The sequence below is a fragment of the Podarcis raffonei genome, chromosome 9 (assembly GCF_027172205.1).
Source record: "Podarcis raffonei isolate rPodRaf1 chromosome 9, rPodRaf1.pri, whole genome shotgun sequence".
NCBI classification, from domain to species: Eukaryota; Metazoa; Chordata; class Lepidosauria; order Squamata; family Lacertidae; genus Podarcis; species Podarcis raffonei.
The window spans coordinates 58,952,855-58,977,435 of record NC_070610.1 but is presented as its reverse complement, the minus strand read 5'-3'; the positions used below and the strand labels follow the sequence as shown (position 1 = coordinate 58,977,435).

Below are 24,581 nucleotides of genomic sequence, written 5' to 3'. Positions count from 1 at the left end.
ATGCGTTATTCCATGCAGCAGCAAGGAGAACACGGGTAGAATACTCTTGGGTACAAAATACAGAAATATAGTTTCAAACATCCTACCTGGTTGGTTACATGGAGTGAAGAGGGAGTGAGGAAAGGAAGAGAAGCTTCACTTCCTCCCGCACTGGAGGTGAGGGGGCATGACCTAACTGACTCTAGGAACAGAGTTCTCGGGTCATGCACTAACTAGCATCTTTGGCTGCAATATCCCACAAGAATGACACACACAGCCAACAAATTCCAGTTTTGTCTTCCTCCTCTTCCCTGCTGAGTTCTACAAAGGCAAGACTGAAAATGAAGAGGAGGAAGCTGACAGACAGTGCAGCCGCCACCAAGACTGTTTGTAAGAACAAAGGCAGGCTGGTGTGGGCTGGATAGCTGAAGGCAGAATGAGGTTAAGAACACAAGAAGAGCCTGCTGGATCAGGCCAGCGGTCCATGTAGTTCAGCAACCTGTGCACACAGTGGCTGAATGGTTGCCTGTAAGACACCAGCAAGCAGGATTCGAATACAAGAGCACTCTTTCCTCCTGTGGTTTCTAGCAACTGATATCTAGCGGCATGTCTGCCTCCAACTGTAGGAGGTAGAGCATAGCTGATATAATAATAATAATAATAATAATAATAATAATAATAATAATAATAATAATTATTTATACCCTGCCCATCTGGTTGAGCCACTCTGGGCGGCTCCCAATTGAGTAATAATAATAAATAATAATAATAATAATAATAATAATAATAATAATAATAATAAATTATTTATTATTTATACCCCGCCCATCTGGCTGAGTTTCCCCAGCCACTCTGGGCGGCTTCCAATCAAGTGTTAAAAACAACACAGCATTAAATATTAAAAACTTCCCTAAACAGGGCTGCCTTCAGATGTCTTTTAAAGAGAAGATAGCTGCTTATTTCCTTCACATCTGAAGAGAGGGCGTTCCACAGGGCGGGCGCCACTACCAAGAAGGCCCTCTGTCTGGTTCCCTGTAACCTCAATTCTGGCAATGAGGGAACCACCAGAAGGCCCTCGGAGCTGGATCTCAGTGACGGGGCTGAACGATGGGGGTGGAGACGCTCCTTCAGCAATACAATACAGCAATATATCATCATCATCACATACCACCTTTACCTTCCAAGAATCTCAAGCTGAAGGACATGGCTCGCCTCTTCCCCATTTCAGCCACACAACAACCCTGTGAGGTAGGCTAGTTGGGGAGATTCTGACTTGCCCAAGGTCATCCTTGTGACCTTTGGAGTGGCTGAGTGGGGTTTCAAACCCTGCCCTCCCAGGTCCTAGTCCAACACTTTGCCCCCAATGGACCAGCTTCCACGGACTGTCACACTGGCAACACCATTTATTTTGCCCCTTCCAACTCCAGGGCGCTATGATTCTGTTTAAACGGGGGCTAAAATTATTAGAAACGCGGGCATAGCCAGGATTTTTGTTGGGGGGGCAGGCCTTTTGTTGGGGTGGGAGGCGAACATCAGTTTGCTATGTATTTTTATTGATTTGGGGGGGGCAGCTGCCCCTCCCTGCCCCCCTTTGGCTACGCCCATGTGTCGTGGGGAGGGTCGCCTGGTGTTGAAAAGCTACAACTTGTATTCCCATGTCGCCGATTTGCAGTTTCGAAGTTCAGGGCACCCGGTGGGAGAGTCTAATCATGCATGCACCAGCAACGTCGGACAAGGGCGTCCCTAACCTCTTCAGATCCAGGCGGGGCTTTTCCCTTCAACGCCCCCACCCCCTTGCATAACAAATCTTGAATCTCTCTTCCCCTCCCTCCTCCGGGATTCAGAGTTTGCATCGTATTGCAAGGCGGTGCCGGAGAGGGAGCCCCGTCTGCTCCGCCCTGGCTCCGCGCGCCTGCCCAGCGCACCGCCCCCTCGAGGGCAGCGAGGCCGCCGGAGAGACCCGGCTCAGGCCAGCCCCCTCCATCTCCTCCTCCTCCACCTCCCCGCTCCCTCTTTTTCCGGTCCGCGCTGGGTTGGTCGCCGGCACCGCCGCGTGCGCGCATGCTCCGTCGGCGGGAAGGGGGCCACTTTCGACGGCAGCAGCCGGAGGAGGAGGAGCAGCAGCAGGAGGGCAAAGTCGAGGCGGGCATGCAAAGTTAACCGCGGGAGCGGCAGGTAGCCCAGCAGCGGCCCCAGCGCAGCCCGCCTCTCCTTCGCTCGCTCGCCCTCGACGGCGCACCGCGCGCCGCCCCAGCCCTGCAGCGCCATGGTGTTGGACAGCTTGGCTCGCATCATTAAAGTGCAGCTGCCCGCCTACCTGAAGCGCCTCCCGCTGCCCGAGAGCGTCGGCGGCTTCCTCAGGCTGACAGGTTCGGGGGGCAGGGTTCTTGGGTGGGGTGGGGGGCGGCGCCTTCTGCTCGTCGAACTTCTGTGGGCGTCTTTGCTCATCTTCCTAGGAAGCGGGCGGTGGAGGCGTAGGAACGAAACACTCGAGTTGACTTCAACACTTTCCCCTGGAAGGTGGAAAGAGAAAGGCTTGGAACTGAGCCCTGCCAAACGCCCCGGGACTTACTTCTGAGTAGACGCGTTCTGGATCGCGCTGCAAAACTCGTCATCCCCCGCTCCCCGCGCGCGTGTGTGTTTTGGTTTCAACTTTCTCCCAACTGCAGATCTCAATGCTTCAGAAGAAGCCTTTCTTTTAAAGCGCAGTCCCTTGCAGGCTTACCTGGGAGTAAGCCCCACTGAGCATAATGGAGCTTACTTCCGCGTTAAGTTCGGTAGGACTGCGCTGTTAACTGCATGTGCGCGTTTCCTCCCATTCATCCTTCCCCTCTGATCTTCCCCAATGCTTCAAATGCGCCCTAGTCCGCTATAGGCTCTTCAGTTCCCTTTTTTCAAATCGTGCTTTCCAGGACCGGCCCTTTCGTGAGGCAAAGAGCAAGGCTTGCCCACCCATGCCATGTTGAGATTCTTGCATTGCAGGGGGTTGGACTAGATGACCCTCGGGTCCCTTCCAGCTCTAAGATTCTGTAGTTCTGAGGCCAGGAAAGGCAACCACCTCAGATGACAGGATCCACAGGGATAGCAGATTCTGATGTTAATCTTCCTTCCCCGCTTGCTCCTGGTGTAGCTCTTCCTTCCCTTGCACCATTTTGGGGTTCACCTCAGGTGCCAAAATTCCTTGAGCTGGCCCTGAGCTAGACTGATGTTATTTGCCTCAGACAGCAAGTGCTTTTGAGGGAATTGGTGGTTGTGGTGGTGAGGTGTTGCAGGACAGAGGCGTTTGCTGGCTGCTCTCAGATGCAGATGTTGAAGATTCCGCTTCCATTCTGGTGGGCTTTTGTGCATCAAATGGCATGGCCATCTTGCCTTCCCCTCAGGCAGCAAAATGTCTTGGGCTGGTCCTATAGTCCCCGCCCCCCCTTTTGCTCTCCTTTAGGACTTCAGAGGCTTTTTGACTTAAGGGGTGGGTTCGTTTACTCTCTGCTGTTTGTATGCATGTTTAAATGATAGTCACGAGGAATAGAAAACTCCCCAGGAGAGGAGATCTGTCTCTAATTCATGTTAGTTTACTTAATATAGTGATACAGGGTATGCACACCTACACACACAGAGAGAGAGGGGGGGTCTGTTTACATAAAAGTTTTGGCCAATGGAACTTGCTCCGAAGTAAGGCTGCAATCCTGTGCAAAGTTAGGCACACCAAAGCCAAATTATTTCGGTGGGCCTAGGCTCACTTAACTCCGTTTAGGACTGTGCAGTACATATGCGTCACATTATATTCTGTATGAAAATGCCCTTATTGTGTACATACAATACTGTTTAATTCAAAACAGTAGCCCCTTGAAACTCACTATCCTTTTGTGTTTCTAGTCATGGTGGTAAAAAAAAATATCAGTGGGTGTTTTTTAAAAACTTTTTCCAACATGTGTGTTTTAACGCAACAAATCTGAGTACCTGAAAACATGAAAGCAGTTATGTATGCATGCAGGAATATTTCTAAATTAATATGCAATACAGTTGCTTCACATGATTATTATTTAGAGTGTTAGTACCCTGTTCTTCAGCCAAAACAAGACAATCCCTACAACAACACACAAGGGAAAAGGGACAGGGAGTGAAGAGGAAAATAGAAAAACTCAGGCACCAATTTCTAAACAGTTGTCCCCTTAATGTCCAGGGGCAATAAAGGTAAAGTAAAGTGGACCCCTGACCATTAGGTCCAGTCGTGGCCGACTCTGGGGTTGCGGTGCTCATCTCGCTTTATTGGCCGAGGGAGCCGGCGTACAGCTTCCGGGTCATGTGGCCAGCATAACTAAGCCGCTTCTGGTGAACCAGAGCAGTGCACGGAAACGCCGTTTACCTTCCCGCTGTAGCGGTACCTATTTATCTACTTGCACTTTGACGTGCTTTCGAACTGCTAGGTTGGCAGGAGCAGGGACCAAGCAACAGGAGCTCACCCCGTTGTGGGGATTCGAACCGCCGACCTTCTGATCAGCAAGCCCTAGGCTCTGTGGTTTAACCCACAGTGCCACCCGCGTCCCAGGGGCAATAGGTGCCTGATAAAGCTGTGGCTCCAGCAAAGCTGATGAAATGAGCCCTGCTTCCTATCTCTCTTACTGACAAAATCTAATGGTTGTGCCCCAGATGACAGCTGAGGGCAGAGGAGGCCTGATGGAGCTGGCTTGTAACAGCAGAGCCAACACCTTAATGCCTGACAAGTTCATTGTGGCATAAGCTTTCATTAACTACAGTCTACTTTATCGGATGAAGTGGCCTATAGTTTGCAAGGAGTATTATTGTGGCAGAACCTGTACTCTGGAACTCCCTTCTTAGTGATATTAGAAGGCAGGCACCTTCACTATACTGTTTTGAACACATACTGAAAACTTACGTTTTGGCAAGCCTAATCCAGACACATGATTTAGTTACATTTGTTTCAAGCATTTTATTAAGTTTATGTTTGGTGTGTTTTTAAAAGGATGTTTAAAAATTATATTTGTTTTTAACATGGTTTGTGTATTTTACTCATGTTTTATTATTGGACTTCTACACCAGTTGGATAATTTTATTTTTGAACAAGCGGTTTATAAATTGTCTAGATAAATAAACAACACAATAATCCGTGAAAACTTATGCCACAATAAATTTGCTGGTGTGCCACAGGACTCTTGGTCGTTCTCGCTACAAAAGCTTAACATGACTGCTCCTCTGGAAGAGGATAAAATTATAGTTTTAATCGGCCCGTCTGTAAGGGTCATCACTTAGTGGTAGAGATAACTTAGTAGTAGAGTGTAAGCTTCGTGTGTGAGTTCTCTAGTGTAGGATTTCAGAAAGCAGACTTGGGAAAGGCCTCATCAGCTTTGGAGCACTTTATGGGCTTTATGGGCTAATAGCCGTAAATAAATAAATAATAAAATAATAAATAGCTTTGGAGCACTGCTACCAGCCAGATTGTGGAGCTGGAATATCCAGTTGCGGAACCAAGAGATCAATGGTTTGTTTAGAATTGTGGAGTTGGAATGGGCCCGTGAGTGCCATCTAGTCCATCCTCCAGCACTGCAGGATTCACAGCTAAATAGTGTCTGACAGATGGCCATCCCAACTCTGTTTAAATACCTCCAACGAGAGAGAGTTCACCACCCTCTGACGTAGTCTGTTCCACTGTTAAAGAGCTCTTGCCGTCAGAAAGTTATTCCTCATGTTTAGTCGGAATTGCCTTTCTTTTAGTTTGAATCCATTGGTTCGGGTCCTACCCTCAGGAGCAGCAGAAACAAGTCTTCCGCGTGACAGCCCTTCCTTCAAATGTTTGAAGATGGCTATTATATCTCCTCCCCGTCTCCTCTTCTCCAGGCTAAACATGCCCAGCTTCCTTAACGGTTCCTCCTAAGTCTGGGTTTCCAGACCCTTAATCATCTTAGTCACCCTCCTCTGCACATGGTTCAGTATAGGGCAAGCTTTCAGTGTCATGTGACAGCGCTTTCTCTCTTGTCTCTCACCTTCAGAGGCCTGTGCTTTGAGAAGAGAAGATGGAGTATGCCTCTGAATAGCATAGTATATACACAAAGTATCAAATGTGGTGACAGTAATAATAATACTACAACAAAACAACACCACCACACACTGGCTTATAAATATAAAACCAGATTTACTAGAATAATAAGCTAGAGATACTAGAATAGAGATAGACTTGTAACCATTCAAACAACAAACATAATAAGGTGCCATGTGCAAGACAAAGCCTGGTGATACTGTAAACATGGAGTGGATAAATGTACAACTGTATCTTAACAAGTTACATGTGCAGTAACATTATACAGACTGGATAAATGAACCGTTCAACAAGTAGTGTAAGTCCAATCACAGAACGGCAACCCCGTGCTGCCACAACGGCAAGAGTAGCACACTGGAGAATATGAAAAAGTTTTTCAAAGCTGTTTTTCAAAGATTGAACTGGATGAGATGCTCTTCAGTGGGTCTTGAGTTGGAAACACAAAGCCGTATGCATGGATCAACCACAGGAAGGCAACTCAAAGCCACCTCCCTGGTGAGAATAACGCAGGTGGGCAAAAGGAGACCTGTTCTCTGGATATATTACAGGTTTCGCTACATGCTTCATTAGTCCAAAAAGCCAGTCATACAAAACGGTTTGCTCAGGATAAAGAAAGTGTGCTACCCTTGCCATTGTGGCGGCACGGGGTTGCCGTTCTGTGATTGGACTTACACTACTTGTTGAACGGTTAATTTATCCAGTCTGTGGGTTAAACCACAGAGCCTAGGACTTGCCGATCAGAAGGTCGGTGGTTCGAATCCCCACGATGGGCTGAGCTCCCGTTGCTCGGTCCCTGCTCCTGCCAACCTAGCAGTTCGAAAGCACGTCAAAGTGCAAGTAGATAAATAGGTACCGCTCCGGCGGGAAGGTAAACGGTGTTTCCGTGTGTTGCTCTGGTTCGCCAGAACCGGCTTAGTCACGCTGGCCACATGACCCGGAAGCTGTACACCGGCTCCCTCGGCCAATAAAGCGAGATGAGCGCCGCAACCCCAGAGTCGGTCATGACTGGGCCTAATGTTCAGGGGTCCCTTTACCTTTAGTATAACGTTTTTACTGCACATGTAACTTGTTAAAATACAGTTGTACATTTATCCACTCCATGTTTACAGTATCTCCAGGCTTTTGTTTTGTTGTTTTGTTGTATGCCTCTGAACGCCAGTTTCTGGGAATCAGAAGTGGGGAGAGTGCTGTTGCGCTCAGGTCCTTCCTGCAACCTTCCCACAGACATCTCTTTGGCCACTGTGAGAACGGGATGCTGGACTAGATGCGCTATTGGCCTGAACCGGCAGGTGCTTAGAGCTTGCAACAATTTCAGACAATCACCCCAGTGAAAGTTGTTACTGTATTTCTCCCTTTGGAGAGGAGAGCAAATGCCTTGTCCTCTTTCTGTTGCTACATCTGCTCCTTGTCACCAGAGAAGCTAATCCCTACACCTGGCTCCCCAAACCTATTTTACAGATGCAACCACAGAAATGTGAATTTGGCCACCTAAAATTGTGTGATATATATTTTTTAATCCTCTTATTTTGCTCACTAAAACCTCCCCACAAAGTTGGAGCCTTTGTAAGTCAGAGGATTTTTTTCTAAGTCGACGTACAGCAGTTTCCCTGTTATCTCCGATGTTTTTACATCTCCCCTCCGGCTATGAACAATTTGCAGGTTGAACTAGCTAATAAATCTAAAGGTTCTGGAAAATAAATAGGCTTCAGGTTGCATGAATAGAGCAGCTGTGAAGGCTGTACATGGCTAATGGGGTTAAAACCAGTTCATCGGGCTGGGCACAACTCGAAGGCTGCAGGGTGGGCGGAAAGCCTTGAGTAAACAGGGAATGTTGTTTTGCATGCCCATCCTGACTTGAGCTACAGAGTCACTCCTGTAATATCATTCGTCAGTTTGGAACGCTTGAGGGACTTTTACATTGCCTCTTCTTCATAAAACACCACGTACTTGTTGTGTGTGGACATTTTGACTGCCCTTTTTTTTACTTTTGTCATTTTAAAACCATTAGAATATCTTCCGTTTTCAATATTTTGTAGTAAGATGTCTGGTATCATATGAATGAATTCACAAATTCAGTGGAGCATCGTCAGAGCCATCATTTTTTCTATATTGCTCCATTTGTTCCTCTCTATCTACTACAACTGCTACTAATTGCAGTCATACCTCAGGTTACAGCCGCTTCAGGTTGGTTTTTTCGGGTTACGCACCTGCTGAAACCTGGAAGTACCAGAACGGGTTACTTCTGGGTTTCGGCAGTCGCACATGCGCAGAAGCGTCCACTGTATTGTTATTGCTACTACTACGTTTCTACCCCAACTTTCATGATGTGGTGTACATGGTTTTCCTCCTCCTTTCCATTTTATCCTCATTACAGCCCTGTGAGGTAGGTTAGCTTGAGAGGTTGTGACTGGCCAAAGGTCACACAGTGAGCTTCATGACCAAATGAGGATTTGAACCCTGGTCTCCCAGGTCCTAGTCTAGCACTCTAGCCACTACAGTGGTACCTCGAGTTACAAACACCTCAGGTTACAAACGTCTCAGGTTACAAACTTCGCTAACCTGGAAGAGTTACCTTGAGTTGAGAACTTTGCTCCAGGATGAGAACGGAAATTGTGTGCCAGGAGCACAGCGGCAGCAAGAGGCCCCATTAGCGAAAGCACACCTCTAGTTAAGAACAGTTTCAGGTTAAGAACGGACCTCCGGAACGAATTAAGTTCATAACTAGAGGTACCACTGTACACCAGTCTGGCTGTTTCTGAGTTCTGTCTCTGAGTTCAGTTCTTGGTTGGCCTCCCTGGATATCTGCTGAAGCTCAGCTACAAGCAACGAGGGCCTGTCACTGATTGAGATGCCTGGCCTGCTGAAGAGCCAACCCAGCTAGAGTGCTTGCAGCTCGGGTGCCAGCATAGTGAGGTGACCTTGTTGGCTATGGGAACAGGGACGGTAGCAACGATAAACTGCAGGTAAATGCTCTTAGATAACAACAACAACAACAACAACAACAACAACAACAACAACAACAACAACAAGGCAGCCACAGAGAGCTAAGTTAAGGCACGTCTGCCACCATCCCATGCAGTGTGTGTGTGTGTGTGTGTGTGTGTGTGTGTGTGAGAGAGAGAGAGAGAGAGAGAGAGAGAGGGGGAAAGGAACAGGAAACAAGCCCTGCTTCCTCTTTGGAGAAGAGCGGATGTGACATCACTGAGCCCACTCTACTAATTTAGAACTCAGTGGTCCTTAACCCCTTCACATACTAACTAGCATTGTTAGGTTTGACTGCAAATCTCCCACAGAGAAGACCCTCTTCCTAGTAGACACTCCCTTCACTTCAGTTTGCAGGAATGCATGGGACAGAATCTCACAAGTTTTGGGCAGGTCAGCTCTTTCAGGCAAAACTTTAAGGCAGGGGTGGCCAACTCCCAAGAGATTGCGATCTACTCACAGAGTTAAAAATGCAGTGATCTACCCCCTTTTGGGGGGTTCATGTCAACGCTGTTGAGCTTCTTTTTGGGAGGAGGAAAGCCACATTTTTGGGGTTGAGCTTTTTTAGGGGAGCCAAAGTTGTTGAGCTTCTTTGGGGGGAGCCAGGGATCTACCACAGACAGCCAGTGATCTACCGGTAGATCACAATCTACCTGTTCGATATGCCTGCTTTAAGGGATTTAAAGGTCAAGATGACCACTTTAAATTGGGCCCACATGCAGCCTGGCAGCCATTGCAGCTAATGGTGTAATACGATCAAAATGCCTAGTCTCAGTTAACTATATTGAGGTGCCTCTAATCACACTTCTCTGAACTCATTATTGCCAGTGCCCCTGTGGTCAGCGTAACTATGTGCTTTGGCTCCAAATTATTCCAGTTTCACTCTCTTTTCCAAGAGCAATAGCTCGATAGCTGTCCTTCAATCCTCATCTCAGTAGAGCAAGACAATGAATAGTAACTCCATGCTTTGTCCAGAGATGTCCCTGCCTTAAGCATAACACGGTGATGTGGAGATTGACTGGAGCAGAAGTACAGTAGTTTGAAAATACAGGACTGCCCTACCATGACCATAGCTTGATTTAAAGATGATGTGAGCTGCAGGAAAAGCAATTTCCTAGGCGGTACCCACATGAGTCCCTTGCAGCAGAATCCATCAAAGAATCTTGTGGCACCTTTAAAGAACAACACGTTTATCATGGCTTAAGCTTTTGTGGCCAGCGATCCAACTGGATGCACTTACAGGTAAATGTAAGAGTTCTGTGTGGCTTACATCTCCTTTTAAATATGCCTACTATGTGTGCTGGTCATATTCAAGCAGCATTTCGTTTCTGCATTTCATTAGATACGCCATTGGCATACTAACGTTGCACGAGTGTAGTCCTGCATATAGGAAAAGCATGTTTAAACTGGACAGCAGGCACACAAGCCCTTTCACAGGTGAGTGCTTTCCCCATGGCTCACATCATGTCTCATGAGGCTTACACAGCAAAGTATCAGAGAAATTATGCGGCACAAACTTGGGTTCTCTTTTCATGAGAAACTCAGTTTTAACCATGATCTGGTTCCATAGTACATTTTTTTCTTTTTTTAACCCTTGGAAATTAGTGCTTGGTTTCAACAGAAGGAACTTTTGGACATCCCCAAGAGATAATAATTTCCCCGAAATACTGCTGATACAAAAATGGTGAAGCAGCACTAAGTAAAGAATTTGCCAGTAATTCAGCATTGCATTCCAGTTGAGATGTCTTCCTTCTTTCAGTTCCTGTTGTTATCCCCAGTAATTCTGCTGTAACATACACTTCAGCCTCATGATGACTGTGCTTTTTAAGGCCGGTATAATTGATTAAACTGGTGGCATTACAGCTAGAGAGTTTATCTGTTCTCTGCAGTGTGTCTGCGACTGGAGTCAGGAAAACTTAGATCTGACTCCCTGTGAAGATGTTGTGCAAAGTTCTGACACTTTGTAGACAAAGCACTAAAACCACAGTCCTTCCACTTGTCTGTATTTGCCTTAAGGTGCTAATTGACTTGCTAGGCCAGGCAAAAGGTTCATGGTCCAACTTTTCATACTAAGTGGGCTGCAAGAGTACTTTGACATGGAACCTGTAGGCTGCACACTGCCTTGTCTTGGGGGAGAGAGCCAGGCCAGAGCCAGATAAGCAAGTTGCTGGGATTTGGGAAGGAGGTGGGAGGCTCTGGTCAGGGTCCTAGAGACCTACTTTCTTCCCATAGCTGGAAAAGCGCTAACTAGGCTTTGGGAAAGAGGATAGAGGATTCTAGGGCCCTGTCAGAGCCCTCACGCTTCCTTCCCAAAGCCCAGCACCTCGCTAACTAGGCTTTGGGAAGACAGGGTAAGGGCTGAAGGGGCCAGAGTGTCAAATGTTGCCAAGGGTCACCAAAAAAGGCCTTGAGGGCCACATGCGGCCCTCAGGATGGATGTTGAACCACCCTGGCTGAGGCTATAATCCTATATTGTACTTACTATAGCCTATATGGGACTTATTTTTGACCAAATAGAGAGATGTAGGATTGCACTGCTAATTCAATATTCCGTCTCTGATTCCAATGCTAGCCAGCTAAGCAAAACTTGGTAACGAAATTATGTAACGGGGGTCCACTGGTGATCCCCAAAAACATAGTCAGGTAACTTGGTAGGGTACCATCATTGCAGTTTCCATAGGCCTATTAAAAGCGTGTGGTGTATATATGTAAGACCCTCTTAATTTTTTTCTTGGCATGCACACGAAAGCTCATACTAATAACTAACTTAGTTGGTCTCTAAGGTACTACTGGAAGGAATTTTTATTTTATTTTATTTTATTTGACTATGGCAGATCAACATGGCTACCTACCTGTAGCTGAAAGATAATGTTTCATCATTCCCTGCCGTCCTATTTTGGGAGGTTGCAAAGTGCACATCACTTCGTAGCAACGTCACCAGGTCCATCAGACTGTTGCAATGAAGTGCTTTGTAAGATAGTACAGTCGTACCTCAGGATGAATACGCTTCGGGTTAGGCAAATTCAGGTTGCGCTCTGCGGCGACCTGTGAGTAACGGAGCGTGTTACTTCCGGGTTTCACTGCGCGCACATGCACAGACCATCAAAATGACGTCATGCGCGTGTGCAGAAGCACCAAAACGTGGCATGTGCAGACGCGCCGTTGCATCTTGCATTCCATTCAGGATGCAAACAGATCCTGTTCGCATCCCGAGGTACCACTGTACTCAGCACCAGCCTCAGAGTTCAGGCAGTAGCTTTTGAATCTGCATAAAACCTGGACGTGCATATTGGATTGCTTTCTAAGTCTGTCATAATGCTCATTTGCTTCTGTGAACCTAGCCAGAAAGTACTAGTCTGCAACTATACAGTTGCTAGATAATGGTGCCCTTTGTTTGCTGTATTCTCTCCATTTTATTAATGTGCTCTTAACTTGGAAGTTTCCACGCTAACCATTGTTCGACAGTCTTCCCACTTAAATGCCTTGTGGCTCAGTTCTGATCTTTCCTTGGAGTCCGTCTTTGTCTGATTGCCTCCGTTATCATGCTGTGCAGGTGTTGTCGACATGAAATTCTGATCACTTAACTAGTTTCCAATTGTCCTGTTTTGTTTTTTGGGGGGCGGGGGGGGGTTATTTGATGCTGTGCAAGGATGGGAATGGAATGCTCTCATCTGCCCAGTTAATAGCTGGGCTCTAGATGCCAATTTTTTATTTCACTTTTTTCTTCAAAAAAGCAGTTTTCAGAGATACCTATTCCTTTACCTTTTTCGCTCAGATTTGCTCTTGTGTTCCAAGGACCTGCTTATTACCACAAAGCAATCAGGGTGGTTAATGTTTCCAGTGGCCCAAGGTAAAAATCTGAATCCCTTGTTAACCCAGAGCCTGAGCTAACAATGCAGCCTGGCTAGGATCAAAGGGGGTCTCCCCAGTCCAGCTGCCTCCTTTATCTAGCCTCTCTTAGGCTGTTTAACCAAGGAGGAGAAAATTACATAGGACATGATATGTTCAGAGCAACTAAGTTATTCCCTGTTCTGCAGTTTTTAGGGTCGAACAGGGCATGTGATTTGATGCAGGTATTGCCCTGCTCAGTGCCTGGCTGGGAGATGCCATAGGAACTCCCCAGGCTAGCAGGCCCAGTGGTCAGGAATGATGGAAACTGTAGTCCAAAAACAGCTAGAGACTGTTTAGAAACCCTGGTCTAGGGACTCCAGTGACAGGTTTGAATCCAGAACATCCCAAGACTACAAACCTGTTCCAGGAAGTGCAGCTCGGCCCAGAACACAGCACTCATCTCATTCTTAGAATGTACAGGTGTATCTTGGATCCCGAACACCTTGGAACTTTGACATTTTGGCTCCCGAATGCTGCAAACCCAGAAGTGAGTGTTCCAGTTTGTGGACATTCTTTTGGAACCCAAATGTCTGATGGGGTTCTATGGCTTCTGATTGGCTGCAGGAGCTTCCTGCAGCCAATCAGAAGCTGCAATTTGGTTTTCGAACGTTTTGGAATGTTTCGGATTCTGTTCGACTTCCAAGGTACAGATGTATTACAAGTGGGGTCCACAGTGGACTCCCAAAATGTCTGGCATAGTGTTGCTGGCCATAAACTGCAACATCTTCCTGTGAGGAAACTCAGGGTTTTTGTTTTCACCTTGATACAGGAGTATTGGAAGGGAAACATTTAAGGCAGAGAAGAGAAGGCTGTGTCTCCTCCCCATCTACCCTCATGTTGCTGGAGTAGAATTGCAATCTTCTTTGGCCCTTGGAAATACTGGCTGGATCTCCATGACATCTGGAGGCCATCAGATTCCCCCAAACTCGTCATTTTATTTGGGGAGGGGGACTTAGCTGGACTTGCCCTAGTATTCTTTTAAAATTTATTTTTGTTATATTACAAGGTAGAATGCATTGAGGCAAGTCTTTCAATACAGAGGCCAATAAAAGAGTAGCAAGCGAATAAATCTGTCATTAGGCAAAACTTTCGTGATGATTTATGCTCTCGCGCCGCATTTCAAGAGCAAGTTGTATGTTATAAAGTGAAGCTGAAAAAAGTTTATCTCCATGTGTGACTCTGCTGTTCAGCTATCCAGGGTTTTTATTTTTATTTTTTTAAATAAAACACCAAACCCTACCATTTCCTTTCTGCTATATCACATTACCCTTTCTGTTTTTGTCTTTCACTATAAAACAAAGCAAGATCCTTTTATTTTTTCCTCCCCCATTTTGGTCTAAAGGCAGTTTAAAGGGGGATTTTGTTGAAAGGCAAAATAAGATGAAATGGGTCAATATGTCTCTTTGTACCAGACAAATACATACTAAGTTTGAGCTTTGTAGTTATCTTATGCACCCGACAGTGCAGTCCTATGCATGCTTACTCTGAAGTAAGCCTCATTTAGTTCAATTGCACCTTTTCAGGTATGTGTGTCCAGGATTGCCGCCTGAGCGAATTTGCTCACGTAAAAATTGTCACCCATGTTTTCTTTTATATAGGTATATTGGTGCAAATGCTATCCTTCAAAAAAGGTGTATAAACAGGAAACATGGGTGTGAAAGATAAAGTTTCATAGTATAAATAGCCATGCAGAATTAACTGCATTACTATTCTTTAGCTGCTTACGATTCTGCATTCTCAACGCTCAATACATCAGAAGTGCTTCTAATTTCTGTGCACATATGAGATGCTGTGGGTCAGCGAATGTGTTTGCTTTTGCAAGTCCTTCCCTGCTGAAATAAAAATTAGGAAAGCATGGAGCAGGGCCAGCCCAAGACATTTTGCTGCCTGGAGCAAATCTCTCTCCCTGTCTACAAATTTCCAGGTACCATTTTACAGTCATACCTCAGGTTGAAGTTGCTTCAGGTTGAACGCTTTCAGGTAGCGCTCCGCGGTGACCTGGTCAAAATGATGTCACGTGCATGCGTGGAAGCGGTGAATCGCGACCCGTGCACACGCAGACACAGCTTGCGTTCGCTTCAGGATGCGAACCGGGCTCCAGAATGGATCCCGTTCGTATCCAGAGGTACCACTGTACTTCACTACTGGTGACAGGACAACGTTTTCCACCACACCAGAGTTGCTCAGGGACTGCAGGGCAAGCTGTGTAGCACACACTACTCTGTTTTCTTGCACTTCACCCCTGCTGCCCTCTCACCGTAATCTGCCACCTGAGGCGGCTGCCTCATTCTGCCAAATGCTAGGGCTGGCTGCCGTGTGCAAAGTTCAGTATGAAAAGCCTGGTGGTTTTCTGGTCCGTGTAGCATCTTCGTAAGCTCTTGGGAAGCATTCTTGGTGCAGGTAGCCTGTTCAAAGAACATAACATTCGGAGGCCCTGGTGCCCTTGACAGTTGTTTTCTATGGCTTCTCTCCAGTTTGTCAGAAGCGTTGCTTGGTCAGGAAAGCAGCTGTTTGGAACCCCTTGAGCTAGAAGGGGAGCCTTCGTTTCTCTCCTAGGCAAGTGAACAATCAGATCAATGTAGGGTTTGCAAATTGGGCTGTTCTGCTTCCTGGGAGCAGCTGGATAATCTCCCTCCCTCTCTCTCCCTCTCTCTCCCCCCCCCTCTCTCTCTCTGTGTGTGTGTGTTAAAAAGGCAAGGGGCCAGATCCAGTTCACCAGTTTGGTTGAATTAATTGAACTAAATCGTTTTGATTGGGTTTTGCCATTAATTATTAGCATTCTGACTTTTTTGTATTCCATGGCGGGCCGTGCAATCCGCTATTCAGCTTTTTATCGTGGAGGGGGAAGTGGGGATGGGTTTACAGAACCGGGGGTGGGGTGGGGGCTGTGGCCTTAAAAAGCTTGGGATCTACCGACATAGGGACAACTGAGATTAAATGCTGTATAAATGGCCTAAAGAAATTGGGTATTGGGTAGGCGGAGGCCTACCTGGGTCAAAGCGGGCTTGCCCCCACTCATAGGCAGTGCTTCGTGGCTCAGTGTAACTCTGATTTGCCTGTATTTGAATACGCTTCTATGGGAACCGCAGGTTGTCTCTGTCCTTGTTCAGGTCAGCTTGACTTGCCATTTGGACTGCCTGTTGTTACCCTGCGTAGTGCTAAGAGCTTTGCATTTGTGACTTGCCTTTCTTATTAAAGATTTAGTTAGGTAAGGAATCCCGTTCCACCCACCCAGGAAGTGAATATTTCATACCCTCAAGTAGGCTCCCATCTGCACTATGTATTTAAAGCAGCACAGAGTGCCCTGTGAAAATGGATTTATTGTTAAACCACTCTGGAAAATTGTGGCACTGGCAGGGGACTGGCGTCTCCTATGAGCTCCCAGCATCCTTAGCAAACTGCATTTCCCACAATTCTTCTGGGGGAAGCCATGACTATAATAGATTATTATTTATACCCCGCCCATCTGGCTGAGTTTCCCCAGCCACTCTGGGCGGCTCCCAATCGAGTGTTAAAAACAATACAGCATTAAATATTAAAAACTTCCCTAAACAGGGCTGCCTTCAGATGTCTTTTAAAGATAAGATAGCTGCTTATTTCTTTCACATCTGAAGGGAGGGTGTTCCACAGGGCGGGCGCCACTACCGAGAAGGCCCTCTGTCTGGTTTAAAGGAGCATGATAGCGCTTTAAATGTATAACGCAAGAAAATTTGCAGAGCTGAAAATCCTTGGGGAGCTCGATTCGGCAGGATTACACAACCTTTTGCAAATATATCCACCCTAAGGGACATAATTCGGTGGGCCATAGCTGAGTGACAGAGCACATGTTTGGATTGGAGAATGCCCCAGGTTAAATTCCCAGCACCTCCAGGTAATTTCCTGTCTTGAAACACTGGAGAATTTGGAGTCAGTGTCAACAGTACTGAGTTCGGTTGACCAAAGGTCTGACTTTGTGTAAGGCAGCTTCTTATAAAGAAGTACAATAGTAATATTATTGCTGTCTAGGTAAAAATACGCATAAGCCCCAATACTTTATCAGCATCTTTTGCCTAAATCCTGCTGAGTCTCTTCCATTTATTTCAGTGAAGCTGGGGAATTGTGTCCTATGTTTTTAATTGTACATTGACTCATTTATATCTGCCTCGATTTAATCCCCTTTTTTGTGCATGGGGACAAGAGTGTGCTCCTGTGAGCTTAATTTTTTTTAAGTGCCTTTGAATTATTTTACTAATTCTGCTGTATAGTAGTCAGAAGTCAGTGGGCAAGGAAAGCTGGCCATGAAATGGTAATTAATCCAAAGCAAACTTTTTAACTACCTCATAATTTCATCTGCTCTTCGCTGTGTTGATATATGGTTATTCCTCACTGTGAGGACAGGCAATACTGTCTAATATGATTTGGTGGGATTGCAATTATTATTATTATTATTATTATTATTATTATTATTACCCTGCCCATCTGGCTGGGTCTCCCCAGCCACTCTGGGCAGCTCCCAATAGAATATTAAAAACACGATCAAACATTAAAAACTTCCCTAAACAGGGCTGCTTTCAGATGTTTTCTAAAAGTCATGTAGTTGTTTATTTCCTTGACATCTGGTGGGAGGGCGTTCCACAGGGCGGGCGCCTCTACCGAAAAGCCCTTCTGCCTGGTTCCCTGTAACCTCACCTCTTGCAGTGAGGGAGCCATCAGAAGGCCCTCGGCGCTGGACCTCAGTGTCCGGGCAGAACAGTGGAGACGCTCCTTCAGGTATACTGGGCCGAGGCCTTTTATGGCATTAAAGGTCAGCACCAACACTTTGAATTGTACTCAGAAACATAAAGACAGAAAGTATAACATATCAACCATCAGTTTTGGGAAGTCAGGCAAGGACAGTCACATACTGTCACTGCTGGCGGCGTAGAATGTTGCCAGCAATGAAATGAAGGGAGTGAGAACACGTTGACTAATGTCAGACAGAGGCGCCTCCAAATAATTATCTACCCTCACCATGGCCTTATGACATGCCAGTGTCCTAGCACATGGCATGGAGAGTTGCTATTATAGCTTTCCATAGGCATCTGGCTGACCACTGTGAAAACAGGATGCTAGACTAGATGAGTTATTTATCTGATGCAGCAGGATCTTCTTACATTCTTAAGAGTTTTCATGCTACTGCCCTTGCTCTCGAGATGCAATTGCTGCTCTGCCGTAGCAACCAGAATGCAGCAATGTCTTACACTATGTGTTGTGGCTGCCATGGGGTCATGTCAAAATGCAGAGGCTGCTTCCAGCAGTTTCTTCATGATATTTGTAAGTTCTTAGAATGTAAGCACTCTATAATAAAGCACTGTGTTGACAGCAGTTGATGCTGGAACTTGATGCTGGTGAGCACCCTTCTATAACATTCATGTGTGTGGTATGTGTTTAGTTTCAGAATGGCTGCGGTTATTGCCTTTCCTGGGTGTCCTTGCTCTGCTCGGATACCTTGCTATTCGCCCATTCCTCCCCAAGAAGAAGCAGCAGAAGGATAGCTTGATCAATCTCAAGATCCAGAAGGAGAACCCCAAAGTAGTGAACGAAATCAACATTGAGGACCTTTGTCTCACGAAGGCAGTCTATTGCAGGTGCTGGCGCTCAAAAACGGTGAGTCATTTTATTGTTTTGAGATGTGGCTTCAAGGTTACTGTGATTTCCAGTATACCTGAAGCAGTGTCTCCACCCCCATCGTTCTGCCCAGACGCTGAGGTCCAGCGCCAAGGGCCTTCTGGCGGTTCCCTCACTGCGAGAAGCCAAGTTACAGGGAACCAGGCAGAGGGCCTTCTCGGTAGTGGCGCCCGCCCTGTGGAACGCCCTCCTATCAGATGTCAAAGAGATAAACACTGGCAGCTTTTAAACCTCAACCAACACTGGCAGCTTTTAAACCTCAACCAACCCACCCTGATTTTGCGGGAACCAAATCTCTGTAAAGTGCAGAAGGATCCAGGAGTTCCAGGTTTGTATGAGCTTGAGCTATAAGTGGCTGGAGTAGGCCGCGTTGTGCCCTCCCATCAGCATCAGGCAGTTTGGCCGGAGATGATGGGAGGTGTAGCCTGCAGCAACTGGCTGGCTATACCAATATTAGATTGTTCATAACCAGTGTCAAGGATGGAACAAGTACAGAGACCATTTTAAGGCATGCATTGTTTCATTTTGGGGTATTGGGCCTAGACTACTGTCCCTCAGCCTGGATCTTTTTCTGTCCCTGTACTTAAGCTTGTGGGTTGCCATCCCATTTTATCTATGCCGAATGTACTCTGTTCTAGTTATGAGTGACCCGGGCTCCTGTGCAAAAAGCTTCTCTGAATCATAATTACCACCCTACAATCAGTGCAGATATTCAGCTGCTTCTCTATTGCCTTTTCTTCAGTTCCCTGTCTGTGATGGCTCCCACAAGAAGCACAATGAGTCGACAGGAGATAATGTGGGCCCATTAATACTCAAGAAGAAAGAAGTCTAGCAAGCCTCCCCAACTAAGCCACGACTGACGGGAAGTCCACTTGATACCCACGTGGTAGTGCTTTCAGTCTAATAGTTACTGTAGACTTGAGCTTTGATATCTCTTTAGGTTACCTTAGTTTTATAGACTGTGATAGACATGTGATGATATTTTTTGTATGGTCTCAAAAGCCATGTCCAACTTAACGAAGAATGGTCCCTTTGTACATGCGTTTTTACTCCCGTAACAAAATGATCACCCCCAGAGTTTCAATTTAACCAGTAATAAAATGTTAATGTGATTCTTAAAGAGCCATATATGTACCCTTTCTCTGCTTAAAATAAGCACATCTACACTACAGATTTAAATGTGTCTGAAACTAGCTTAACTGTTGTGACTTCCACAGAAGAATTCTGGGAACGGAAGTTTTATCTTGATCCTGTTGACATTTCGTATTTGTTTCAGCATCGTTTTTTTTACGACTGTGGTCCTTCTGCAAGTGAAGACAGCCTTGCCTATGGCATACCTGGTTTGAGGAGTATGGCAATGGTTAATAAGCCCAGTTGAAAATAATTAAATCTAAGAACAATGTAATTGCTGTCACAGTCCATTTTATGGCTGATATTGGACGAAAGGTGGCATTTTTTTCCTACATAAGCAACAACGACTAAGGCTTCTGCTCACAACAAACAAAAACCCAATTTGTCTGAAACATGAGGAGTGCCTTATACGCTTATTTAAGTTTGAATAGTCCCATCTATCCCACACTCAAGAATCATTTTCCCAAAGAGACTCATGTTGTTCTGATCTCCCTGTACATCTCAACACGCACTTAATTCCTAATTCCATGCACAACCATATAATATAGTCAGTCATGATCTGAGTGCCAAACAATATTAGGTTTTATGCTCTGTTCATGCTGTGGAAAACATCTACTGCCCCAATGCCAAAGCAGTATGAGCAATTAGTAGTGGCTTTCTGGACCTAGTTAGATACAAACTGTTTATGACAATAAGGCTGTGATAGAAGCATCCTTGGCTAACATATTGCCTATGAGAAAATAAATGGCAAAGTAAATTCACCTCTGCCACCAACTTGCTCCCAGATATTCCCACTGTGGACAGAAAGTAGATTTCTATTGAACCCCTCTGTTTTGCTTGTTACTTACCTAGTACATAGGTTGGTTTGTGAAACTGACTGTGCCTTTTATATCTGGTGCCCTAGTCCTCCCATTAGTGCCAAAAGTCCTCCCATATTTTCTTCTGCATTACTCTGAATTATTACAAGACAACTGCTCTTCGATATGTAGCATGGTTTGTCAGCTTACTTTCGGAAGAAAACAAACAAATTGCTAGTTTAAAAAACAACAACAACAACAACAGTGGTATATTCTTCATTGTGACCAACCTGGTTTTAGGTAAGTAATTTATGGATTTTTCCATATTACTTTCAGTCATGGAGGCCAAAGTTCTTTCTAGTGATGTACATGCATGCATACATGAGGAAGGTGCGCACACAGACCCACACTTTCTCCACTGCGGGGAGAAACTTTGGCCAGATGATTATGCAAATGAGCCTTTAATTACAGCTAATGTTTGTTGGATTGGGGGAAGGGGGGAGTCCCTGCCTACCACACTTCCCACTACAGATAACACAGGTCAGGCTCACATTATGCAGACGAGGAAATAGCTATTGCATTTATCAACTTCTGGTTTCAGTTTGTTTTCTTCCTTTTTCAGCAGAAAACAACTCTGCCAGAGCCAGGCAGCACATGGGTGTGGGGAGAGGCTCAGGGACCATAGCAGCTTGCAGCACCTTCAGATCTAGCACTAGGGGATTACTTGTCCTCTTATGCTTGGACTGGACCCCTGTGCCTGATCTGGAAGTAGGATGCCAATTCATGCCTGCATCGCAATATACATATCTGACTGGTGGAGCTCCCATAGAACTACACATGCCATGGTGCAGTCTTCTTCCTAAGATTGAACTCAGGTTGGGGCGCAGCCTCTGAATGTCTGGGGAGAGAAGCTAGCTGTGCCCTGTGCCAATTAGCTGGGTTTCTATTATTATTATTTTATTATTACATGTGGAGTCCCCATTTTCTCTTAAGGAATTCAAGGTGGCATACACAAATTCCTCATTTTACCCTCACAGCAACCCTGTGAAGTAGTTTAGACTGAGAGACAATAACCGGCCCAAGGTTACCCAATGAGCTTCCTGGCTCAGTGGGGATTTGAACCCCTGTCTCCCAGGTCTTAATCCCAACACATTAACCACTACGCCACCCTAGCTCTTGACAAGATGCAACGAACTCATTTCTCTCAGAGCAGTTCTACTGTGCACTAAAACTGAGTGTGTTCCATGAAAAACAGAAAAGCGAGCAAAAAAATAAGGTGTCAAGTAGATTGAATGGGGTAAATGTGTAAGCAACACTGCCACTCCCCTCCCCATCTCCAAAAAAGTGTTTGGGTGGTGGGGAGGAGCGAGACAGACAATAAGCAATTTTCTTTTAAATACAGTGGTACATCTGGTTATGAACTTAATAGGTTCCGGAGGTCCGTTCTAAACCAGAAACCTTTCTTAACCTGAGGTGCGCTTTTGCTAATGGGGCCTCCCGCTGCCACCGCACGATTTCCATTTGCATCCTGGGGCAAAGTTCTCAACCCGAGGTACTACTTGTGGGTTAGTGGAGTTTGTAACCCGAAGCGTTTGTAACCTGAGGTACCACTGTATATCTGCCAAGAGAATTGTAAAAACAAGGAAAGCCAGACTCCCTACATAGGAACAAAAAGCACCGTGACCCCCCCCCTTTAAGTGAATCTCTGCATGCATCCTCCTAAGATGGGGCTCTGGATTCACTTTCATCTGCTGTTATTTATTGTTTGATGTGATAAATCATGGGATTTGAACCATGATGTAGTTGAGATAGCTCAGTTAGTAGAGCACCGGACTCCCGACCTCAGGGTCATGGGTTTGAGCCCGATGTTGGGCAGAAGATTCCTGCATTGCATTGAGTTGGACTAGATGATCCTCAGGATCCTATCCAAGTCTACAATTCTGTGATTCTCTGAAGCAAACAGGGAGATAAAATAGATGCCCACCACACTTGGAGCATGAAGATAATTTTCCTCACTACCACCAGAATGAAGCAGCTCAGTGCTAACTTGTGTTGTTTTTGAAATCTGAACTGGAGAAAACTAGAACAGGCCTCTCCTTTCCTGTGGATGAAACGCTGCTAGCCTGAGGTGCAGGCTCCGATTTCAGTTTAAGATTTCTTGTGAAGTGCCTAGCATCTCACCTACATACCTGCCTGATCCTTTTGATATATATTTCAGGCAGCTTGCCGATTTGGAATTGTGTCTAAACTTCTGTTGGGTTGGGTTTTAATTTCACGGTAATTGCTACAGACAATTCAAAGGATGTTATGGTGCACAACCAACATTGTGTGTGTGTGTGTGCAAGAGACAGACTTGGAAAGTTACACCATGGAGGAAGTTACATATGTAATTCTGTTACTACCAATAAAATATTCATTCTACATTGCACCTTTGTGAATTTTGCATGTCTCCAGCTTGATACACCATGGCTCACAATTAGGACATAGCCTGAACGAAGGAAGTCATAGCAATAACGTTTTGTTACATGTTTAAAGAGAAAGGGGGAGAATGGGTGGGGGAATGTTCCTAGGTGCTAGTGAATGCTAGGCTAAAAGGCGACAAAGATCAGGTTAGACAATTCCAACTTGAATATTTCAAAATATCCTAATTCATTATTGTAGACATCTGCCTATAATAGACAGTTCACTTTTAAAACTGCACTTCTGTTACAGGGTTGCACCATTACACCTACAAGAATATCCTATGCTTGGCAAATTTGTAAAGTATAAGGGGGAGGATTATTTCTGTGAATTCTTCCACCCCCAGCTCCCAACTCAGCCCCCTGGCCATGCCATATCTTGCACCACGCCATGAACATATATTCTGTTCCACTCACACAGTAAGTTAGGATCCAAGCCAATGGTTCTGAAGCCTCTGGACAGAAAGCTTGAAAGAGCAAGAAAAAACCCCAGTCTTTTCACCCCGTGCCTTACATTGCTCTTCCCTGAACCATGCACTGCTCAGCTTCAAGGTCTGGAAAATGGTTCCTTGCATATGCTTAGGATATTAATTACAGCTTTTGTTTCTGGGCCTTTGGATCTACTTAAATCTTTTGTTTTAGGATCATGTGCAGTAGCTGACAGCAGGGAGCCTTTGCAAAACAAACATGGCCCACAGTATCTTCCCTCTCCTCAAACATTCTCTTGTGAAAGTTTGCATGTAACATTGAGGACAAAAGTTAGCCTGGCTAATGGTGCTACTGCCAAATATTAGGTGTGCAGTTATACAGATCTAGCCGATTCCAGGATTACTGTTAAGCTGCACTATACATGAGTTGCTCCTGGTCTCACCCCAATGTGTCCCCCCCACTTTCCTTTGCCAAGCAACAGCTGCACAGGGTATTATCTTACTACACATCTGGCTATTTGCTTTTACTTGCAGAGCAGAACCATATATCTGCACGCCACCCCAATTTCCAAGCAGTGCAAGGCTCCAGACACTTACCCGGGGCTCGTGTTTCCTTTTGGGAATGTGGCACAGCGGAAACCATGGTGTCTGTATGATATATGGCTTATTTACACATATATACATCCTGAGCCTATGATGGAGGGGTTCACAGCACTAACACCCCAAAGGGGTCTTGTTTCTCCCATAGGCTTGCATACTAGCAGAAATCAGCCATGGCACACACTCTGTATGTGTTCCTTTCCCAGCCTGCAACCTCATCTCTCTAGGTCACATCACAGCCCCAAAACTCTGCTTCAAACTTTGTCTTCTCTGGCACAGAGGCCCCTCTCCTTGCTTTCTTAATGGCTCACCACCCCAAGCAATTACCCCATCAGGATCCTAGCCTGGCTTATATTTTAACACTTACTGAACCCAGGGGTTCAGTGTCTGGCACCCAGTTTAACACTCTAAGCCTTGATTAAATTCTAACACTGGCACCCTCAAACTCAAAATATAGATCTACATGCGCACACACACATACACAGGCCTCTTCCGGAATGTTTTGTGTTGGGTGGGGGATTTCAATTGCATACTGGCAAACTCAAGTTCTGCAATTAAAGTGGATTTTGCACTCTTGCACAAATATATCCCTCCGTGAGACTTTTTTTAGTAGAGA

At 45.7% G+C, this 24,581-nt stretch overlaps 1 protein-coding gene across 1 annotated transcript; it reads left to right on the top strand.

The window, feature by feature from the left end:
- Positions 1-1,986: 1,986 nt before the first annotated feature.
- CISD2 (CDGSH iron sulfur domain 2) lies at positions 1,987-22,906 on the top strand. The gene is made up of 3 exons (XM_053403939.1): positions 1,987-2,348; positions 18,315-18,529; positions 19,293-22,906. Exons 1-3 carry the CDS (start codon positions 2,246-2,248, stop codon positions 19,380-19,382), a joined length of 408 nt encoding a protein of 135 aa, XP_053259914.1. The 5' UTR covers positions 1,987-2,245; the 3' UTR covers positions 19,383-22,906.
- Positions 22,907-24,581: the final 1,675 nt, after the last annotated feature.

What these genes read in the sequence shown, in the direction of transcription:
- CISD2 (XM_053403939.1), top strand. Translation starts at nt 2,246, where the DNA reads ATGGTGTTGGACAGCTTGGCTCGCATCATTAAAGTGCAGCTGCCCGCC. An exon ending in CGGCTTCCTCAGGCTGACAG is followed by an intron (nt 2,349 to 18,314) that starts GTTCGGGGGGCA and finishes GTATGTGTTTAG; the next exon opens with TTTCAGAATGGCTGCGGTTA. An exon ending in GGTGCTGGCGCTCAAAAACG is followed by an intron (nt 18,530 to 19,292) that starts GTGAGTCATTTT and finishes CCTTTTCTTCAG; the next exon opens with TTCCCTGTCTGTGATGGCTC.